We start from the raw sequence: 23,156 nt of genomic DNA, 5'->3' as shown, positions 1-23,156 counted from the left end.
GTCTCAGCTTCCCAAGCCCCTGGGATTACAGGCGTGTGCCACTGCACCTGGCTAAGCTTTCATTTTTTTCAAAAAGTATTTATTTAATACAGTCTGAGAGAATTGGTTTTGAAATATGGTTTTAAAGAAATCAATGCATATTTATATAAACTTACCACATTGCTCATTTTTATATTCTCTAGATTTATAAAAATTTCCAGTCTATAGAAAAAGTAAGCTAGGGAAGTGGAAAACAGAAACATTGAAAGCTGAATTGTGGTTTTTGTGTACATTCCTAAATTACAGAATTAAATTTGTTTTCTTGAGGTAATCTTCTCTTAAATAAAGCTAATATCAAGGAAAGCCTCCTTTGACAATTTATTCTTTTTTTTAATATTATATTTTAGTTGTTGATGGACCTTTATTTTTTTTTAGAATTTTTTTTAGATGTTTGTGGACCTGTATTCTATTCATTTATTTATATGCAGTGCTGAGAATCGAACCTAGTGCCTTACATGTGTGAGGCAAGCACTGTACCACTGAGCCATAACCCCAGCCCAACATTTTATTCATTAAGAAAAAAAATTTCTTTATTTCACAGGATGCTGGCCGTTTGCTATACATTGGCCAAAATGAATGGACACATGTAAATTGTGCTTTGTGGTCAGCGGAAGTGTTTGAAGATGATGATGGGTCACTAAAGAATGTGCATATGGCTGTGATCAGAGGCAAGCAGCTGGTAAGAACTTAATGTGTAAATTTTATGAAAGAGATGTCCTTTCATTTTCTAGGTGTTCTTTCTGTGGGTAAAGAAATATGGTTTTAAAGAAGTCAATGCATATTTATATAAACTTAGCACATTGCTCATTTTTATATTCTCTAGATTTATAAAAATTTCCAATCTATAGAAAAATACTTGTTGGCTAACTACTCTGTCTTCAGAGTAGTTAGCCAACAAGTATTGACATACATTATAGACAGATTGCTATTCTGATCTTTGGAAGAAGGATACAAAAGCAATACAAAACAAAGTATTACCTAATTTAGGAGACAATTCAAATATGTGAGGAAAAGTATCAATGTATTAGGGGATTTAGACAGAATGAGATCTCTGAGGCCTCAGTTGAGTCAATATTCTGAGGTTCCACAGAATAAATTCATATAAATACATGAAGAAGAGATATGGGAAGTGATCAGTTGCAGTTGAGAGTAATCAGAAATAGCAGGAGAAAAATTTAAAAGCTCTGTTTTGAAGGAGGGGAGATAATGAAGGATTATAATACAAGCTGTCCAACAAACAAAATACACTTGCAAAGAAGCAGTAGTAAATTGTGTGGTGAGTATAAACTGAAAGTCCTTCCTGGAGGAGTCCAGATTGAATAATAAAATAAGGTGGTAACATACAGGGCCAGTTGAAGAAAACCTTGGAGTCATTTGTTAAGTTTGTTATGTCAGTCTAATAACTAAAGAACCATTATGTTTCTGACTAGTAAAACCTTTTTAAAACAGAGTTGCTTTGAGATGTTTTCAGGATTGATTTTTAAGAGTTTCATGTCTTGTAAATCAGTCATTAATCCTAGAAAAACCTATGTTTTAGATCTAATCCTAAATCCAGTTATAGTGATTAAATGTATAGCTAAAAGGCTGTATGGTATGGATAGTCGTAGAGCGAGGATTTGAGGAGGCTAGTCTAATCCTCAGAATTTTTCTGGAGTTCAACGGATTACCATTCAACAAAATTAGTTTTAGGAAAGCAAGAATGGGATGATTCTATAGAGGAGATGACAAACATTTAAAACATCTGAAAATCTGAATAGGGCTCTGTTTTTTTTTTGTTGTTGTTGTTTTTTTTAAAGCGATGTGAATTCTGCCAAAAGCCAGGAGCCACTGTGGGTTGCTGTCTTACATCCTGCACCAGCAACTATCATTTCATGTGTTCCCGAGCCAAGAACTGTGTCTTCCTGGATGATAAAAAAGTGTATTGCCAACGACATCGGGATTTGATCAAAGGCGAGGTGAGATAGCTTCAGTTGCTTTTATGTATATGTTTGACTTTATTTATTTAAAGCAGTGTTAGGTTCACTGCAAAATTAAGCAGAAGGTACAGAGATTTCCTATATACTCCCTGCCTCTACACAATATGCAGCCTCCCTCATTAATTGTGTCCCCCTCCAGAGTTGTCTATTTGTTGCAATTGATGAACCTCTATCAATACATAATTACCACTCAGCGACTATATACTTTATACTATATACTATATACTATATACTTTATATACTATATACTATATACTTTATACTTGGGTTCACTCTTGGTAGTGTACATTCATTCTATGGGTTTAGGCAATGTATGATAACAGGTATTCACCACTATAATATCAAGCAAATGTTTTTACTGCCCTAGAATGTGTTCTGCCTGTCAACACCACCAACCCTTGGCAACCACTGATCTTTTTACTATCTCCATGAATTTGCCATTTCCAGAGCTTCCTATATAGTTGGAATGCTATAGTATGTAGCTTTTTCAGACCAGTTTATTCCAATTCACAGTATACCTTTAAGTTTCTTCCACATCTTTTTATGGCTTATTTAGTAGCTTTTTGAATTCTTCAGGAATTTAGGAAAAAATACTAAAAAAAAAAAATAGCAAAATGGTAAATTCAGTTTTGCTTTCCTACTAGGCATTCCAAGGGTCACCTATTTATGAAAAATAAAGAGGTGCTTCTAGTAAGATTGAAAGGTGGGGGGCTGGGGATGTGGCTCAAGCGGTAGCACGCTCCCCTGGCATGCGTGCGGCCCGGGTTCGATCCTCAGCACCACAAACAAAGATGTTGTGTCCGCCGAGAACTAAAAAATAAATATTAAAAATTAAAAAAAAAAAAAAAAGATTGAAAGGTGATTTTGAGATGCTCAGAGAGAGCTAGTACCATGAATATAATGTGTAAAGAGACAATCTATTAACAGCAATCTTGGGTTTTTATTTAAGGTGGTTCCTGAGAATGGATTTGAAGTTTTTAGAAGAGTGTTTGTGGACTTTGAAGGAATCAGCTTGAGAAGGAAGTTCCTTAATGGTTTAGAACCAGAAAATATCCACATGATGATTGGTATGACCTGGACCTGGGTTATTGGGAGGACTGTGTTGTCATTTGGGCACTTTCTAGTCCTCAGTTATAAAATGATCCCTCCCATTGTGACTTCTAATCAGTTCTTTTCTTGGTCAGGCTCAATGACGATTGACTGCTTAGGAATTCTGAATGATCTCTCTGACTGTGAAGACAAGCTCTTTCCTATTGGATATCAGTGAGTAAAGAGAGGACCTCAACCCTTACAACTTGAGCACTCTGAAGCTATGTACATACAGATCATTAAATGTAGAGGCATTAATTGTTAGCTAGTTTTAATTGCTGTAAAAAATTTACTTTTTTTCCTAGTTCCCTAGTTCATCAACTTGTAGATTAGGACTAACCCTTCAAGTCAGGTAAATCCTGTAAGAAGCAAAGTGTTATTGATATAATTTTAGAATAATTTCCAAATAAAACCTAAATAGAAAACACAGGACAGTCTCTTTAAGATTCCTCTAAATCCCAGTCTTGGATTCAAAAATCCAGATCTTTTCACAGATCAAGCACCTCATATCCTGTCCCAATCCCCCCCGCCCCTTTTCTCTTATAGTGCTGCGGATTCAGTGATTCAGCACAGGGCCTGCACATACTAGATGAACATTCTACCACTGAATTGCAGCCTCCCTGGTTTTATATTTTAAAGATCTTTCTAAAATTTAAGCCCCCATAATAATCATCGAATTCTCCAGTCAGAACTTATATCTTTTATATGAAATAGGTAGTTTAAGTATCTTACAAGCTGACAGTATAAATTCAAAATTATCCTTCCTCCTCTCCCTTATTGGAGTCTCATTTTGCAGTATATGCTTCAACACTAACTATACTTGACATGTAGTTGGCAGCTCATTGTACAAACATTCAGCAGATTTGAAGCAATTATATTTCCTTTGTCTTGTGTTTCTCCAAAAGGAAACACCTCTGGTTTGTTCTTTACTTTAGGACCTCACTTTGTATACATTGTGGAGGTTAATAACTATTTTTAGTAGTAGTGGGGCTTTTCTTTTTCTGAGTTTAGGATATTTTACTATTTTATGTGCCTGCTTACAATTTAATTTTAAAAAGATCTTGTGCTATTTCCTGAGAGGCTAAGAAATAGTAAGGACTTCAAAAACTTGTCAAAACCTTAAAGCTTTCTGAAGTGAGCAGTGGATCATCCATTATCAGTGGAATCTATACCAAGAACCCATGAAATAAAGGTAAATTCTCCAAATCAAGACAGGGAACCCAGGATGAGGAGAGGTTTGACAATGTCAGTTTCTGTTTCTGTTCTCTCATTTGTGATTTTTCCCTGTCTGTTTGCCAGGTGTTCCCGGGTGTACTGGAGCACCACAGATGCTCGCAAGCGCTGTGTGTACACGTGCAAGATAGTGGAATGTCGTCCTCCAGTTGTAGAGCCAGATATCAACAGCACTGTTGAACACGATGAAAATCGGACCATTGCCCACAGTCCATCATCGTTTTCAGGTTAGTTTTTAGTTGAAACAGGACTTGAGTTTGGGGAGTAGGTACTGAGACTGAAAGATGAAAGAAAAGCCATTTATATGGGAGGTCTCCTTTGTTTCTAGCTTGACATTTACCAAATAGCTTGCTTTTTATTGTCTCATTTGTTTGATATTTTATTTTAATCTTTTTCATTTAAGAGTTTTTATTTTCTACCACAGAAAATTCATCTAAAGAGAGTCAGAGTACAGCTGAAATTCTAAGTCCTCCATCACCAGACCGACCTCCTCATTCGCAAACCTCTAGCTCCTGTTATTATCATGTCATCTCAAAAGTCCCTAGGATTCGAACACCCAGTTACTCTCCTACACAGAGATCCCCTGGCTGTCGGCCATTGCCTTCTGCAGGTAAAGGACTTTAATGACCTACTTGACCCAGGGTCAGCCCAAAGACGAATTTGTAATTCTTTTAAGCAACCTTATCTTGGTGACTTTTTAAAAAATATTTATTTAGTTTAGATGAACACACAGTATCCTTATTTATTTTTATGTGGTGCTAAGGATTGAACCCAGTGCCTCACACATGCGAGGCAAGCACTTTACCACTGAACTACAGCCTCAGCCCCTGAAAAGAGATTACCTATAGTTAGATGTAGCCAAGTCATTAAAATCAGTGACTTCCACTTATTTGTTCTGTCTGTAATAGAATTTCTTACTTTTTCTCGTTTGTTCAGGAAGTCCTACCCCAACCACTCATGAAATAGTCACAGTAGGTGATCCTTTACTCTCCTCTGGACTGCGAAGCATTGGCTCCAGGCGACACAGTACTTCTTCCTTGTCACCCCAGCGGTCTAAGCTCCGGATAATGTCTCCAATGAGAACTGGGAATACTTACTCCAGGAATAGTGTTTCCTCAGCTTCCACCATCGGGACCCCTACAGATCCTGAGTCAAGTGCCAAAGCAGTTGATCATAACTTAGGGCCACTGAATTCAAGTGCTACCGTAGGGCACAGCACTCCCACATCTTCAAGTTTGCAAAGGACGGTAGTCACTGTAGGCTCTAAAACCAGTCACTTGGATGGATCTTCATCTTCAGAAATGAAGCATTCTGGTGCTTCAGATGTGACATCCAAGGGCTCCTCTTTAAAGGGAGAAAAAATCAAAATGCTGAGTTCCAAGAGTTCAGAGGGATCTGCGCATAACCTGGCTTACCCTGGAATTCCTAAATTAGCTCCACAGGTTCATAACACAGCTTCTGGAGAATTAAATGCTAGTAAAATCAGCAATTTTGCTGAACCTTCTTCAGTGCCATTTTCTTCTAAAGAGGCCCTCTCCTTCCCCCAACTCCATTTGAGAGGACAAAGGAATGATCGAGATCAACACACAGATTCTACCCAACTGACTAATCCTTCTCCAGATGAAGATACTGAAATCAAAACCTTAAAGCTTTCTGGATTGAGCAACAGATCATCCATTATCAGTGAACATATGGCATCTAGTTCCAGAGACAGGAGACAAAAGGGGAAAAAGTCTTGTAAAGAAACTTTCAAAGAAAAGCATGCCAGTAAATCTTTTTTGGAACCTGGACAGGTGACAACTGGTGAGGAAGGAAACCTAAAGCCAGAATATGTGGATGAGGTTTTGACTTCTGAATTTATGGGGCAACGGCCATGTAATAATGTTTCTTCTGATAAGATTGGAGATAAAGTCCTTTCTGTTTCAGGAGTCCCCAAAGTTCCATCCATGCAAGTAGAAGGACCTGCCAAGGAATTACAAGCACCCCGGAAACGCACAGTCAAAGTGACATTGACACCTTTAAAAATGGAAAGTGAGAATCAGTCCAAAAATGCACTGAAAGAAAGTGGTCCTGCCTCCCCTTTGCAAATAGAGTCAGCATCACCAGCAGAACCAGTTTCAGTTTCCGAAAGTTCAGGAGATGGGCCAGTGGCTCAACCAAGCCCTAATAATGTCTCATCCCAGGATTCTCAAAGTAACAACTATCAGAATCTTCCAGTACAGGACAGAAACTTAATGCTTCCAGATGGCCCCAAAGCTCAGGAGGATGGCTCTTTTAAGAGGAGATATCCCCGTCGCAGCGCCCGTGCACGTTCTAACATGTTCTTTGGGCTAACCCCACTCTATGGAGTCAGATCCTATGGCGAAGAAGATATTCCATTCTATAGCAGCTCCACCGGGAAGAAGCGAGGCAAGAGATCAGCTGAAGGGCAGGTGGATGGGGCCGATGACTTGAGCACTTCAGATGAGGACGACTTATATTACTACAACTTCACAAGGACAGTCATTTCTTCAGGTGGAGAAGAACGCCTGGCATCCCATAATTTATTTCGGGAAGAGGAGCAATGCGATCTTCCAAAAATTTCACAGTTGGATGGTGTTGATGATGGGACTGAGAGCGATACCAGTGTCACAGCAACAACAAGGAAGAGCAGCCAGATTCCAAAAAGAAGTAGTAAAGAAAATGGAACAGAAAACTTAAAGATTGATCGACCTGAAGATGCTGGAGAAAAAGAACATGTCATTAAGAGTTCTGTTGGCCACAAAAATGAGCCAAAGATGGATAACTGTCATTCAGTAAGCAGAGTTAAAACACAGGGACAGGATTCTTTAGAAGCTCAGCTCAGCTCATTGGAGTCAAGCCGCAGGGTCCACACAAGTACCCCCTCAGACAAAAATTTACTGGACACCTACAATACTGAGCTTCTGAAATCAGATTCAGACAATAACAACAGTGATGACTGTGGGAATATCCTGCCTTCAGACATTATGGACTTTGTACTGAAGAATACTCCATCCATGCAGGCTTTGGGTGAGAGCCCAGAGTCATCTTCCTCAGAACTCCTGAATCTTGGTGAAGGTTTGGGTCTTGATAGTAATCGGGAAAAGGACATGGGTCTTTTTGAGGTATTTTCTCAGCAGCTGCCCACAACAGAGCCTGTGGACAGTAGTGTCTCTTCCTCTATCTCAGCAGAGGAGCAGTTTGAGTTGCCTCTAGAGCTGCCATCTGATCTCTCTGTCCTGACCACCCGAAGTCCTACGGTCCCTAGCCAGAATCCCGGTAGACTGGCTGTCATCTCAGACTCAGGAGAGAAGCGAGTAACCATCACAGATAAATCTGTAGCCCCCACTGAAGGTGACTCAGCACTGCTGAGTCCAGGAGTAGATCCTACTCCTGAAGGCCACATGACTCCTGATCACTTTATCCAAGGACACATGGATGCAGACCACATCTCCAGCCCTCCTTGTGGTTCAGTGGAGCAAGGTCACGGCAACAGTCAAGATTTAACTCGAAACAGTAGCACCCCTGGCCTTCAGGTACCTGTTTCCCCTACTGTTCCCATCCAGAACCAGAAGTATGTGCCCAATTCTACTGATAGTCCCGGCCCATCTCAGATTTCTAATGCAGCTGTCCAGACCACTCCACCCCACCTGAAACCAGCCACTGAGAAACTCATTGTTGTTAACCAGAACATGCAGCCACTTTATGTTCTCCAAACTCTTCCAAATGGAGTGACCCAAAAAATCCAGTTGACCTCTTCTGTTAGTTCTACACCCAGTGTGATGGAGACAAATACTTCAGTATTGGGACCCATGGGAGGTGGCCTCACCCTAACCACAGGACTAAATCCAAGCTTGCCAACTTCTCAACCTCTGTTCCCTCCTGCTAGCAAAGGATTGCTCCCCATGCCTCATCACCAGCACTTACATTCCTTCCCTGCAGCTACTCAAAGTAGTTTCCCACCCAACATCAGCAGTCCTCCTTCAGGCCTGCTTATTGGGGTTCAGCCTCCTCCAGATCCCCAGCTTTTGGTTTCAGAAGCCAGCCAGAGGACAGACCTCAATACCACAGTAGCCACTCCTTCCTCTGGACTCAAGAAAAGACCCATATCTCGTCTACATACCCGAAAGAATAAAAAACTTGCTCCCTCTAGTACCCCTTCAAACATTGCCCCCTCTGATGTGGTTTCTAATATGACATTGATTAACTTCACACCCTCCCAGCTTTCAAATCATCCCAATCTATTAGATTTGGGGTCACTTAATACTTCATCTCATCGAACTGTCCCCAACATCATAAAAAGATCTAAATCTGGCATCATGTATTTTGAACAGGCACCCCTGTTACCACCACAGAGTGTGGGAGGAACTGCTGCCACAGCGGTGGGCACATCAACAATAAGCCAAGACACTAGCCACCTCACGTCAGGGCCTGTGTCTGGCTTGGCATCCAGTTCCTCCGTCTTGAATGTGGTATCCATGCAAACTACAACAACTCCTACAAGTAGTGCATCAGTTCCAGGACATGTCACCTTAACTAACCCGAGGTTGCTTGGTACTCCAGATATTGGCTCAATAAGCAATCTTCTAATCAAAGCCAGCCAGCAGAGCCTGGGCATTCAGGAACAGCCTGTGACTCTACCACCAAGTTCAGGAATGTTTCCACAAATGGCGACATCACAGACTCCCTCTACTGCTGCAATGACCGCAGCATCTAGCATCTGTGTGCTTCCCTCTTCTCAGACTGCGGGCTTGACAGCTCCATCACCAGCTGGCGAGGCAGAAGAACATTATCAGCTGCAGCACGTGAACCAGCTCCTCGCCAGCAAAGCCGGGATCCTTTCTTCCCAGCGTGACCTTGATTCTGCTTCTGGGACCCAGGTATCCAGCTTCACCCAGACAGTAGATGCTCCTAATAATGTGGGGCTAGAGCAGAACAAGGCTTTACCCTCAGCCATGCAAGCCAGCTCAGCCTCTACAGGGGGCTCTCCATCCTCTGGACAGCAGTCAGGGAGCCCCTCAGTGCCGGCCCCCACTAAACCCAAACCAAAAATCAAACGGATTCAGCTGCCCCTGGATAAAGGGAATGGCAAGAAGCACAAAGTTTCCCATTTGAGGACCAGTTCTTCTGAAGCACACATTCCAGACCAAGAAGCCAACACAGCATCCCTGACCTCAGTCATAGGGTGAGCCATGCAGTATTGTCTCTGTTGTGTCTGAAGGATTTTATGCTCTGGATTAGGGGCTGTTGAAGTAGTAGTCTTTGGGGAGGGACTTTTGGAAGTAAGTTGCATTAGTTGGGTTTTCTAGGTATTAACTTTGATTTTTTTTTTAATTACCAGTGGTGATTAATAGAGCAAAATTTAGTTCCACAAGTGAAAGTTTGACTCTTGTATAGAACTCTATCTGTAAATATACTTTGTTCTGATTTCAAATGGTGTTGCTGTTTGCTCCTGTTTCTTTTTTGCCGAGTTTTTACAGATACTAGAAAATGCTTATTCCTAATTGGTGGGCAAAGGCCCCTGATGTACCCTCAGTGTCCTTTTTTAAAATGTCCTTATATAAAATATACAAGTGGGGCTGGGGATGTGGCTCAAGCGGTAGCGTGTTTGCCTGGCATGCGCAGGGTGCTAGGTTCGATCCTCAGCACCACATAAAAATAAAATAAAGATGTTGTGTCCACCGGAAAACTTTTTAAAAATAAATAAATATTTTTAAAAAATTTTTTAAAATATACAAGTGATTTTTTAAATATATATATATATATAATATATATAATAAATATATATTTATATATATTATATATATAAATATATATGTTTATATATATATATATATTAGTTATAGATGGATAAAATACCTGTATTTATCTTTATACAGTGCTGAGGATTGGACCAAGGGCCTCACATGGGCTAGGGAAGCACTATACCACTGAGCTACAACCTCACCCCAACAAGCGATTTTTATTTTATTTTTTTTTGGTACCAGGGATTGAACCAGGGCCATTCAAGCCACTGAGCTACATACTCAGCCCCTTTTTTGATATTTTATTTTGAGATAGAATCTCACTAAGTTACATAGGGACTTGCTAATTTGCTGAGGCTGGCTTTGTACTCAGGATCCTTCTATGTCAGCCTCCCAAGCCACTGGGATTGCAGGCATGCACCACTGCATCTGGCCTACAAGTGAATTTTTACATATGTATACACTTATGTCACCACCACTCAGATCAAGATATAGAACACTTTTAGTGCCCCAGAAGGCCCCTTGTGCCATCTCTTGGTCAGTACCCTTCCAGGTAACCATTATTCTACCTTTACGACCATAAGTATTTATTGTTGGCTCACAAATTTTATCAGCTCTTGATAGAGTCATTTCTTTAGACTGGCCTCCACGTTTAATTTGAAACATATGTACCTATAGCTTCATGCAAAGATACAAATACTTTTCTTCTTGACTCCAGGACTCCAGGAGCAGAGGCCGAGCAGCAGGATACAGCTAATGTGGAACAGTCTTCACAAAAGGAATGTGGGCAGCCTGCAGGGTAAGCTTAAAAATTAATTCTCTAAAATTAATACCTCAACTTTGTCATTTAAAAAATAGTTCCTCCCTATTTTCATAGGCTTTGGTTTTGTTGTCATTTTTGCTTAATGGAATTAATAAAAGCTTATAAAAATCAGGGCATAGAATCATTTGGATAATAGTTTCCTATTTGTTCTGCCCACCCCTTCTCAATCTATTCCCTAAAGGTAGCTGTTGGTAATATTATATGGTTTAGTTTGTATGTGAATATGTATTTTTTTATATATAAAAGGAATAACAGCATAGCTACTATCTTTTACTTGTTTTTTTTTTTTTTTATGGGATTGTTTTCTATATATCTTTCTGTGCTAGTAAAAGTCACTTTTTTAGTAGCTGCCTCCAGTACTATTATGTGGATCTATAATGATGTATTTAACTTCTTTATTTAATATATATTGATACACATTTGGATTGTTTAAAGATCTATTAATTTTACAAAGTGAAAATTGATGGTTTACTAGTTCATGCAGCTTACTTTTAGTTAAACCAGCTAGCTTATTTGAGTAACTGTAGAATAGCTTCTGACAAGTGTCCTTTCATTTTTTCCTAAAACTAAGGATATGAGAAGAATTTTAAGAGCACACTTCACAACTTCAAAAGCAAATACCTAATGTCAGTATTTGGAAAGGAATCTCATCAAAGAGAGTTTTATTTTGTGGGCCATTCAGTAGTATGGTTGTTATGGTGGTGGTCATTTAGCAAGTTTTGTACAACTAACAACTGAATGATGTTCAAGAATAAGGACAGTATATAATGCCTAGCTGGTGTTGTATCTTACATCTGGTTTTATTTTCATTTAGACAAGCAGCTGTTCCAGAGATTCCAGCAACCCAAAATCCAGCAAATGAGCGAGAAAGTACAGGTATGTGACTAATTGGTTAGAATCACAATTTTAAGCTAGGAGTATTAAAATTACCTACTTTACCTCTAAGCTTCAAGCAGTTAAGTGATTGGTTGAAGTTAGACAGAAAGTCAGCACCTGTCTTCTAGCATTCTTCCACTACATAATCTGTGATCATCTGTCAGCTAAGGGACACAAAACATTGCCTGTAAAATCTCTTCTCCTCTACTGGCTTTAACAGTGAAATTTAAATAGCTAGAGATAATCTGACTTTATCCCTTAGGTGTTGCTATAGGAAACCAAGAACCATTTTATTAGATGGATTTTGGTTCCACCACCAGGTACATATCCTAGCACTTTTCATCTTTTGTAACAAATTTTGGTAAGGAAACAACTGGGCCCTGCGTTCAAGATCAGAAGCCATGAATATAAGGCCTTTCCCTGTTCCATAGAGGGTTCTGTTCTGGATAGAGGGTTCTCTTCTTCAGAAGAGAACAAGGTGGAGAATGGGCCCAGGCATGAGATTTATTGTCACATCCTGATAATTTGCTGATGTTGCATAGGGGCTGACACATCTATTGATGGAGGAAGGCAAGGGAGGGTGGGGACTGAGAATGAGGACTTTGGAGCCAAATGAGTTAGAATCCCTGCTTGGCCACTCAGTAGCCCTGTGAACTTAGCTTGTTATTCTCCTTTCTCTGCCTCAGTTTTCTTACCTTTAAAATGGAGATTATAATAACACTTACTTTGCTGGGTTGTTATAAGGTTTATGTGAGTTCTTCTGTGAAGTTTTTGAAATAGAATCTGAGACATAGTAAGTACTTCACATGTTAACCATTATTTTTTTTTTTTTAGCCTTGACTCTACCAAGAACAATTACTAATGGGAAAACTATCAGATTGTCTGTTATACCAGAAACTACTGTAGAAACTACAAGACTTTATGTTGAAAACAAAACAATAAAACGGTTGTAATCACTTTCTAGCTATGATGGAGGGCAAGCTCTTTGAGCCTCTGTTTTTTATCTGTGAATGGGAGTAGTAATACCAACAATGACATGTTGTTAGCTTAGAGATAGTGCATGTACTCTGCAGAATCAGTGTTCAGTAAGCATTTGTCATTGCAACCACTTTGGTTCCCGTTTGCCTCCTCATAGAACCTAAAGCAGTAGAAGAAGAAGAAAGTAATTTCAGCTCTCCACTGATGCTTTGGCTCCAGCAAGAACAAAAGCGGAAGGAAAGCATAGCTGAGAAAAAGCCCAAGAAAGGACTAGTTTTTGAAATTTCAAGTGATGATGGCTTTCAAATCTGTGCAGAAAGTATTGAAGGTGAGTAGTTAAATTAGGTAGACCCAGCAACAGAGGTCCTATTTCAGCTATCTCTGTTCTTATGTGTATTTTTTTTTTTTTTAAGAGAGAGTGAGAGAGAGAGAGAGAATTTTTTTTTTTTTAATATTTATTTTTTAGTTTTCGGCGGACACAACATCTTTGTTTGTATGTGGTATTGAGGATCGAACCTGGGCCGCACGCATGCCAGGCGAGCGCGCTACCGCTTGAGCCACATCCCCAGCCCTGTTCTTATGTGTATTATGTCATTGAGGTGTGCCAGATTGTGCCAGATTTTATGAAGGATACTAAGAAGCATTATATATTTTCTTTGTCCTTTAGAAATTTGTCTTAGAGAAATATCCATAATTCATGTGAGAAGTTAATGATACAGAGTACGTATCATTACCACTTGCTCATTTTAAATTTTATATGTTCCTCTCTCTTAGCTTAAGCCTTACTTTGTAAAAGTTTTCATTTTTATGACTTAATTAACATAAAGGATTTTACTTTCTTATTCATATTGGTATTCCTGGTATGTAGGTGAAAGAGTAGGGAATGTTCTCTAGGTTATAAGTACTAGAGAATCTCAAAGGAAAGAAAGATCACTCTGAGTAACTTAGGGTTATTCAAGAATCCATGGAGATTAATAGGAGATTGAGTTTAAGAAGATAATAGGCAAACAGGAATGGGGAGGAGGGCTTTTGAAGAAGGGATATAAACAAAGATAGATATAATCACACATGATAGGTTTAGAGTGGTGTCAGATGAGAAGTTGACATTGAAATTCATGTCAGGTAATAGTGAAAGAAAAATTGAGAAGGTGAATTTGTCACAAGTTTTGGAGGACCTGCACTGCCAAGCCCTGAGACCTTTGCAGTTTTGGGGGAGTAAAATAAAGGCAGAGTTTCAAAAGTTTAATGTGTAGCTCCATACAAGATAGATTGAACTGGAGACATTGGGAGGCAAGAAGTCATTCATGAAAGTATTACTACAATAGAAATGCCAAGTAATAAAACCCATGTAGGAAAAGAAAGAATGGACACATTTTGTGACTGCTTAGATAATAAGGAATAGAGAGGACAAAGCCAAAGATGACTTTTCTAAGCTGGGCTCATTGGCACTCACCTGTAATCCCAGTGGCTCCGGAGGCTGAGGCAGAAGAATCACAAGTTCAAAGCCAGGTTCAGTAAAAGCAAAGCACTAGCAACTCAGTGAGACCCTGTCTCTAAATAAAATACAAAACAGGGCTGGGGATGTGGCTCAGTGGTTGAGTGCCCCTGAGTTCAATCCCTGGTACCCCTTACCTCCCCCAAAAGATGTCTCTTCTGAGCAGGTGTGATGGCACATGCCTGTAATCCTAGTGATTTGGGAGACTGAAGCAGGAGAATCACAAATTAAAGGCCAGCTTCAGCAACTTAGCAAGACCTTGTCTCAAAATTCTAAAAAATAAATAAAAAGGAATGGGAAATGTGCTCAGTAGTAAAGTACCCTTGGGTTTAATCCCCAGTACAAATAATAATAATGTAAGGAGAAAAAAAGAAAGCTAGTTTGAAAGTATGAGAAAATGTGAACTCTTCTTTTTTGGGGGTGTATGGGGGATTGAACTACTCCCCATTTTTATTTGCCTAACCTAATTTCTATTACTTAAACTCAATTTCCTATTAATCTCAATGGGTTTTTGGATAATCCTAAGATACTCAACAGTGATCTTTCCTTTGAAATTCTCTAGTACTTTTAATGTAGAGGGGCCTTAACCACTGAGACACATCCCAGCCCTTTTTTTTTTTTTAAGAAAGAGAGAGAGAGAGAAATTTTTAATATTTATTTTTCAGTTTTTGGAGGATGCAACATCTTTATTTTATTTTTATGTGGGCTGAGGATCGAACCCAGTGCCCCGCGCATGCCAAGCGAGCACGTTACCGATTGAGCCACATCCCCAGCTCCCCAGCCCTTTTTTTAATGTTATATTTAGAGCAAGCGTGAGAAATAATTGTAGAATGGCAGGTCTATAGAAGTACAGTGCTGGGGTTGTAGCTCAGTGGTAGAGCACTTGCCTAGCTAAAAGATTATAGAATCTTAGGTTAGAAATTGAAGGAATTAACAAACAAATAAATAAATAAAAAGAAAGTAATTGTAAAGGTTTTCTAGTCCCAGACCTTAATTTTAAGGAACTAAGGTTATGAACTACCCACATTCCTGGTTGCATCTTTTCACTATTTGGGTTAAGGTCACAGAATACAATTAATTTCAAATGTTTAGGTTTAGCACCCAGTCTTCCACCAGGGAATGTGAATGCTTTAGGGACTCAGGGCAGAAATCTCCTGACTGCTTCTGTGACCTAAGAAGGGAACACAGATGGCTATTGTAACTTCCCAGCTACTTCCCCATGCACCCAATTGATTAAAACCATAAGAAAACAACAAAACACTGTCTGAACAGGTTATGTGCTCCAATTTTAAGTATAATGCCTGTGCATACTGTTAGTATTAAGAGATGTTGGCATGAATATCTTGTAGCCTACAGTTTTCTTTTAATTTCTTTTAGATGCCTGGAAATCACTGACAGATAAAGTCCAGGAAGCTCGATCAAATGCCCGCCTGAAGCAGCTCTCATTTGCAGGTAATGACTAGAGCAATTATTTTATTCCTCCCTCAGAATATTCTGAGCCATAGAATTGAATTCTATATTCTCAGCCATAGAACTGAATCTATTAAAAAAAAACACACACACTTTTTTTTAAAAAGTATTTTTCACAGCTTTGAGAAATAATTCACATATCATCCATTTAAAGTATATAATTTGGTGGGTTTTATGTATTCACAGAATTGTACAACCATCATTGCCTTATAACTCCAGAATATTTTCATAGTCACTGAAAGGAACCCCTGCTCATTATTAGTCAATTCCCCATCTCTTTCCCCTGACACCATGTTCTAGACCTTTTCAGATAAATGGAAATCATATATTTGTGACTGGCTTTTCACTTCACATAATGCTTTCAAGGCTCCTTCTTGAGTTGGGAGTATAATTCAATGTAGAGCATGGGATTAGCATTTGTGAAGGCTTGGGTTTGACCCCTATCACCAAAAAAAAAAGCAGAGAGAGAGAGAGAGAGAGAGAGAGAGAGAGAGGGAGGGAGGGAGGGAGGGAGGGGGGGAGGGAGGGTGGAGGGGGGGCAAGGGGGGGGAGGGAGGATTGAGATTGATTGATTCCTGCCTGCTGTAACATTGCATTCATATTCCACTCCTCTTTCCTTCTTTTCTTTCTTTCTTTTCTTTTCTTTCTTTTTTTCTTTTCTTTCTTTCTTTCTTTCTTTCTTTCTTTCTTTCTTTCTTTCTTGTGTGGTGCTGGGGATTGAACCATGGGCCTTGTGCTTGTAAGACAAACACTCTTCCAATTGATCTATATCCTCACCCATTTCACCACCACCTTTTTAAAATTTTTTTCTTTTAATTAATTAATTAATTTTTTATTATGCATGACAGCAGAATGTATTTCCTTTTTTTATTTTTTTTTCTTTTTTCTTTTTTTTTTTTTTTAGTTGTAGTTGGACACAATACCTTTATTTTATTTATTTTTATGTGGTGCTAAGGATTGAACCCAGGGCCTCACATGTGCTAGGTGAGCGCTCGGCTGCTGAGCCACAACTCCAGCCTGAATGCATTTCAAGCATAGTACACATATGGAGCACAATTTTTCATTACTCTGGTTGTAATCCACTCCTTTTTATTACCAAATAATATTCCATTGTGTGAATATACTTTGTTTATCCATTCATCAGTTGATGGATATTTGGGGTTGTTTGTTGTTTTACTTTCTTATTCTTGCTAATGATTATTGACATACAAGGTTTTGTACAAATCTGTTTTTATTTCTCTTGGGTCTGTACCTAGAAATGGCATTGCTGATTCATATAATAACTCTCCTTAACTTTTTAAAGGACTACAGAATTCTTTTTTCCCAAAGTGGCTATACCATTTCATGTTCCCAACAGTATACAAAGGTTCCAGTTTCTCCATATCCTTGTCAAAACTTGATATTGCCTGTTTTTTATATTTTAGATATTCTAGTTAATTTAAAATAGTACCTCATGATGTGTGTGTGTGTGGCGGGGGTGCCAGGGATTGAACCCAGAGCTTCAAGCATGCTAGACAAGTTCTCTACCAGTAAAGTACATCCCCAACTCCTCATTGTGGATTTTTTTTTTTTTTTTTTGGAATAGGGGATTGAACTCAGTGGCACTCGACCACTGAGCCATATCCCCAGTCTTATTTTTTATTCTATTTAGAGACAGGGTCTCACTGAGTTGCTTAGCACCGTCATCTTTGCTGGGGCTGGCTTTGAACTCGGGATCCTCCTGCCTCTGCCTCCCAGCCACTGGGATCACAGGCGTGCGCCACCTTGCTTAGCCCTACCTTCTCCGTTCTTATCTATACTATTTCCAAATTATGAATCTTTGTTAATCAAGATGGAATCATATTTTAATATGCATTTAAAAATTAAGTGAGATTATCTTCTCATGTTATTGGCCATTTGTATTTTTGTGGGAGATAAGTCACCTATTAGATTCTTTTTTCTTTTTTTGGTACTGAGGAGTGAATCTAAGAGCACTTTACCACTGACTTATATCCCCTTTTTATTATTATTATTATTTTTAAAAAATTTTGAGACAGAGTGTCACTACCTTGCTGAGGCTGACCTCAGACTTGTAATCCTTCTGTCTCAGCCTCCTGAGTTGCTGGAAATACGTGCATGTGCCACTACCCCTGGTCTTTGACTTTTTTTTTTAACTAAAAAAATCCTGAAGACTGAAGATTAGCTCAGTGTAGAGCATTTGCCTAGTATGTGCAAAGCAATAATGGATTTGAACCCTGGCCCTGCAAAAGGAAAGGAAAAAAAACACAAAGATTATAACAAGAAAATACACAGCTGTGTAATAGTACCTGCCATCTAAAATTAACAAATATTAATATTTTGTAATATGTATTTGAAATACTTACCCTCTCTTCCTTGTTAAAAGAAAAAACTAAAGTATCATAGGTAAATACTTCTTTTTTAAAGATTTTTTGGTGTGTGATACTGGGATTGAACCCAGAAGTGTTCTACCACAAAGCTATACACCCAATCCATTTTTATTCTGAGATAGGATCTCACTAAGTTGTCTAGGCTAGCCTTGGATTTGAATTCCTCATTGCCTCAGCCTCTGGAGTAGTTGGGATCATAGGTGTGTGCTACCATACCCAGCAAAAAAATTCTTTTAAATACCTTTTCACCGGGGGGATGTGGCTCAAGCGGTAGCGTGCTCACCTGGCATGTGTGCAGCCCGGGTTCGATCCTCAGCACCACATACAAATAAAGATGTTGTCTGCCAAAAACTAAAAAAAAAAAAAAAAAAAAAAAAACAATATTAAAAAATTCTCTCTCTCTTAAAATAAATAAATGCCTTTTCACCTACCTTCCCAGGACCAATTTGAAAGAAGATAGGAGGGGTAGAGATAAATATTGGGGGGGGGGGAGTCAATGGATGGTTTCTGTGTTAGATTAATTAAAATCCTTCATGTTCACTTCAAACAAAAGTACTAAAAAAATTTAGGTTACATCATTTGAAGCCTAGTATCAATGAGAAACTATTTCAACTTTAAAAAGGAGATAAAATATGGGCTGGGGATGTGGCTCAAGCTGGAAGCAACTCAAATACTCCTCAATATGGGAATTTAGAAAACTAAGTCTAAAGTAATCTGATTAAAAAGGCATGTTGATAACAGTGTATATCTCATATGATCATAGTCTTTTAAATCTGATACAGAGTTTTAAAGTATATGTAATAGTGGTTGCCTCTGAGAAGTGGCACCTGGAGAATTAGAATAGGCAACTCTACTTCTTTGTACTGTTTCACTTTTTTTCCATGATTATTTTTTATAAATATATTTTTTAGTTGTATATGGACAGAGTACCTTTATTTTTATTTATTTGTAATGCAAGATGATAAATTATCTTACTGTTTAAATCACTTAAGAGTTGGAGTTTCCATATGTACAGAACATAATGGTCAAAAAAGGACAAAGAGGTGACTCTGAGCAGAAACTTGAAGGATTAATAGGAGTTTGTCAAGCACAAAATGGAAATTAGGGAAGACAAGAGATGAAGGAGAGCAGGCAACATTCCTGGTGGGGGAATCAAACCCAGTGCCTCAAAAGTACTATATGCAGGTGCTCTACAACTGAGCTACAACCACAGCCCTCCAATATTATTTTTTGTGTGTGTGTGTTTTGCTGGGGATTGAACCCAGGTCCTTGTGCATGCAAGGCAAGCACTGTACCAACTGAACTAAATCCCCAGCCCTTACTTACAATTTTTTAAAAAACTAGCTCAATTACATTTAATTTTTTAAAAGAACAGATGGCAAATGAGTTAAGAAAAAGTTAGGATTTTCCTGGGTGCCCGGCTTCTTCTTCTCACTCTGCATATTCCCTGGTCTTGTTCAGCAGTTCTCATGTTCTCACATTGTACCTGTGATTCAGTCCTTCTGCTGTTCCACCATTCCCCAGAGCTCAACTCAGACAACTCCATTCAATTCTGACATCCTTATTTTCTTCATCATTCCCATCTGTTTTTCTTCCCCAATATTTTTTCACCTGTAATGTTAAGATACCTTATAACTAGTGCCTCAGACTCCCTTTTCTCCTTCTGTATAGTATTTGTTGTCATCAGAGGAATCTCAAAATCCTTTTACTGTTTACAAACATACTGGTTGTAGAACAAAATCTTCAAATCTCTCTCTCTCTCTCTCTCTATCTATCTCTATCTCTCTTTATTTATTTTTTTTAGTTGTTGATGGACCTTTATTTTATTCATTTGTTTATATGAGGTGCTAAGAATCAAGCCCAGTGCCTTACACATTTGAAGCAAGTGCTCTACCACCGAGCCACAACTCCAGCCCCAAAATCTTCATCTCTTTAAGTATTTATTGTTAATAAATAGGTATTGAACATCTGTGATGTGCCCAGCACCATGGTGAGCACTAAGGATATAATCCTGTGTAGAAGTTTATTGGCCCTGCTCTCCTAAGGTTTCCAGTTTGAATCCTCGCATGATAAGATCCTGCTCAGCCTGCACCATCTGTTCGGCTTAAGCTCTCACCACTTTCCTCACCATTCAGGGTCCTCTGTTCAGATCCATCAGTGTGTCTTAATGTGTGGTCTGAAAATGTGGATCAGAATCTCAGGGCTCAGGGCTGAGAAAGCTGAATTTTTAACCTGTGTACCCTAATAATTATTACTATGTACATTACATGTTTTCACATTAGCATACCATGGTTCATGCCGTTCCCCCACCAGGAATGTTGCCTGCTCTCCTTCATCTCTTGTCTTCCCCAATTTCTCTTTTGTGCTTGACAAACTCCTATTAATCCTTCAAGTTTCTGCTCAGAGTCACCTCTTTGTCCTTTTTTGACCATTATGTTCTGTACATATGGAAACTCCAACTCTTAAGTGATTTAAACAGTAAGATAATTTATCATCTTGCATTACAAAAAGTCCAAAGCATCAGGATTGACTGATACAATAGTTTGAGTAGTGAGTGCATGTAAAAGCTTACGACATAATTGTAGACTTTATAAAATCTGTAACTTAGTCTATACTAAATTTATTTATTTTTTTAAAGCCTTCTTTTTTTTAAAAAAAAAAAAGAGAGAGAGAATTTTTTAATATTTATTTTTTAGTTTTCAGCGGACACAACATCTTTGTTTGTATGTGGTGCTGAGGATCGAACCTGGGCCACACGCATGCCAGGCGAGCGTGCTACCGCTTGAGCCATATCTCCAGCCCTAAATTTATTTTTAATTATTTTTTCTTGAGCAGGGGGTGAAGCTTGATTATACTTATAGAATACATTATACTTAACATGTGTGAGCCCTTGAGTTCAATCCCCAACATTAAAAAATGGAGATAAAAAGTATTTATCTTCTATAATAAATAACCTTAACTATAATTTTTTTCTTGTCATCTCCCCCATATTGCTGTAACTTTTTTTACTTTAACTTTTAGATCTTAATATATGTTATACAGCTATATTAAAAATATTTTTCTCCATATCCTTATTCTTTAATTTTTTTTCTATTTTAAAATTTTAAAAGGTTTTGTGTTAAAAAAACTATCTAGGGTGGGGTTGTGGCTCAGGGGTGGAGCACTCGCCTAGCATGTGCGAGGCCCTGGGTTCGATCCTCAGTACCACATAGAAATAAATAAAATAAAAGTATTGTGTCCAACTACAACTGAAAAACAAATATTTAAAAAAAAAAAAAGACTAGGGCCTGGGGATATAGCTTAGTTGGTAGAGTACTTGCCTCGCATACACAAGGCCCTGGGTTCAATCCCCAGCACCACCAAAAAAAAAAAACTTTATAAACACACACATCACCACAGGCTGTTTTCCACCTTCAGATCTTGTCCTACTGGAAGTACTTAAGGGCAGTAACACATGAAGCTATCCTTTTTTTATGAGAACAAGACCTTCTGGAATGCCTTCTGAGGGGCCTGCAGTAGGCTGTTTTAAAATTAACTTTTTTTTTTTTAATAAGTAGGAATCCAGTCCAAAATAACACTAAAAAGTATAGGAGAGTAAATGCATAGACCAGTAATCGTCATTTATTATCATTATCAAGTATTCTGTACTGTACATAATTGTATATGCTATACTTTTATGTGACAAGCAGTGCAGTAGGTTTGTGGAGATTTGCATCACCACAGACACGGAACATGGCGCTATGATGGTTGTTATGTTAGCTGCTTTGTCATTGGGGGGTAGGAATATTTCAGCTCCAATGCAATGTCAGGAGACCACCATCATATTTGCCATCAAATGTGTTGTTTTCGGGCTGGGGTGCAGTGGCAGAGCGCTTGCCTAGCTCGTGTGAGGCTTTGGGTTTGATCGTCAGCACCACATAAAAATAAACAAATAAAATAAAGGCATTCTGTCCATGTACAACTACAAAAAAAAAAAAAAAATTGTCTGTTGTTGACTGAAGCATTGTTGTGTGGTATTTGACTATATAGATTGTTCCCTCTAAGAGTTCCCACAATACTTTCTACTAAAGCTTTACATTTTTCACCTTGTGTGGTTTGTGCACATATCTGAAACTGAGCAAAAAACAAAGAAACTATTAAGTGTGTTACTCCCTGCATTCACTATACATCACAGAAAAGTTCTGTGCTGTTAGTGATGTGGCTAATATTCCTTTCAAAAATTATTGAGATACCTGTGTACCTATCAGCTTACAGAACCTATGTACTCCATTGCTTATAAATAAAAATGGAATTGTATTTAGAGTTATACAATCTAAGGTTTAAATCTTGACACACTAGTTCTTTGATCTTGGGTGTATTAAATTCTGAGACTAGGTCTACTCCCCTTAAAATGAAGTTAGTAATGAGCTGGGGGTATAGCTCAATGGTAGAGTACTTGCCTGTTATGCACAATGCCCTGGGTTCAATCCCTAGTATCACAAAATAGTAGCAGCAGCAGCTAGTAACTCCTGCCTTAGGTGGCTATAGAGCATATAGAAAACAGTTCAGTTTGGTGGCATACTTTTTCCCTTAGCCATCTATCATGAACGTTTTCAGTATTGATATATCTGTACCAGCATTATTTTAACAGCTATCTAATGCTGATTTCTTGAGCATACTCTGGCAGAGTTTCTCTCTACACAGGCATTTCATTAGTTCTGTGCAGTTTCCTGTTGGCTGCATGCCTCACCATCTAGGTGCCTTTTGTTCTACAGGTGTTAACGGTTTGAGGATGCTGGGGATTCTCCACGATGCAGTTGTATTCCTGATTGAGCAGCTATCTGGTGCCAAGCACTGTCGGAATTATAAATTCCGTTTCCACAAACCTGAGGAGGCCAATGAACCCCCCTTAAACCCTCATGGCTCAGCCAGGGCTGAAGTCCACCTGAGGCAAGTTTCTTTTTTTGTGGAAACAGTTTGGAGTTATCTAATAATAAAATTATTTCCCCATGCACTCTGAGATTTCCAGTGATGATACCACTGTCTTACATACTACTTTATTAAAGC

At 38.7% G+C, this 23,156-nt stretch overlaps 1 protein-coding gene across 4 annotated transcripts in view; it reads left to right on the top strand.

Moving 5' to 3' along the window:
• Nucleotides 1–23,156, top strand: part of Kmt2a (lysine methyltransferase 2A) — an 84,150-nt gene that overhangs the window by 53,534 nt on the left and 7,460 nt on the right. For 3 of the 4 annotated variants that reach the window (XM_076846352.2, XM_076846351.2, XM_076846350.2), the window contains 12 exons: nt 581–718; nt 1,836–1,994; nt 2,965–3,082; nt 3,200–3,278; nt 4,404–4,564; nt 4,762–4,947; nt 5,274–9,522; nt 10,800–10,880; nt 11,719–11,780; nt 12,916–13,086; nt 15,631–15,705; nt 22,865–23,043. In XM_076846352.2, the coding sequence (XP_076702467.2) occupies nt 581–718; nt 1,836–1,994; nt 2,965–3,082; nt 3,200–3,278; nt 4,404–4,564; nt 4,762–4,947; nt 5,274–9,522; nt 10,800–10,880; nt 11,719–11,780; nt 12,916–13,086; nt 15,631–15,705; nt 22,865–23,043 (5,658 nt within the window). Of the gene's footprint in view, nt 1–580; nt 719–1,835; nt 1,995–2,964; nt 3,083–3,199; nt 3,279–4,403; nt 4,565–4,761; nt 4,948–5,273; nt 9,523–10,799; nt 10,881–11,718; nt 11,781–12,614; nt 12,855–12,915; nt 13,087–15,630; nt 15,706–22,864; nt 23,044–23,156 lie in introns of those variants that run through there. The other variant, XM_076846349.2, reaches the window with a different exon arrangement.

Source organism: Callospermophilus lateralis, chromosome 2, assembly GCF_048772815.1.
Source record: "Callospermophilus lateralis isolate mCalLat2 chromosome 2, mCalLat2.hap1, whole genome shotgun sequence".
Classification (NCBI taxonomy): Eukaryota; Metazoa; Chordata; class Mammalia; order Rodentia; family Sciuridae; genus Callospermophilus; species Callospermophilus lateralis.
This window is presented reverse-complemented; position numbering and strand designations above follow the sequence as displayed.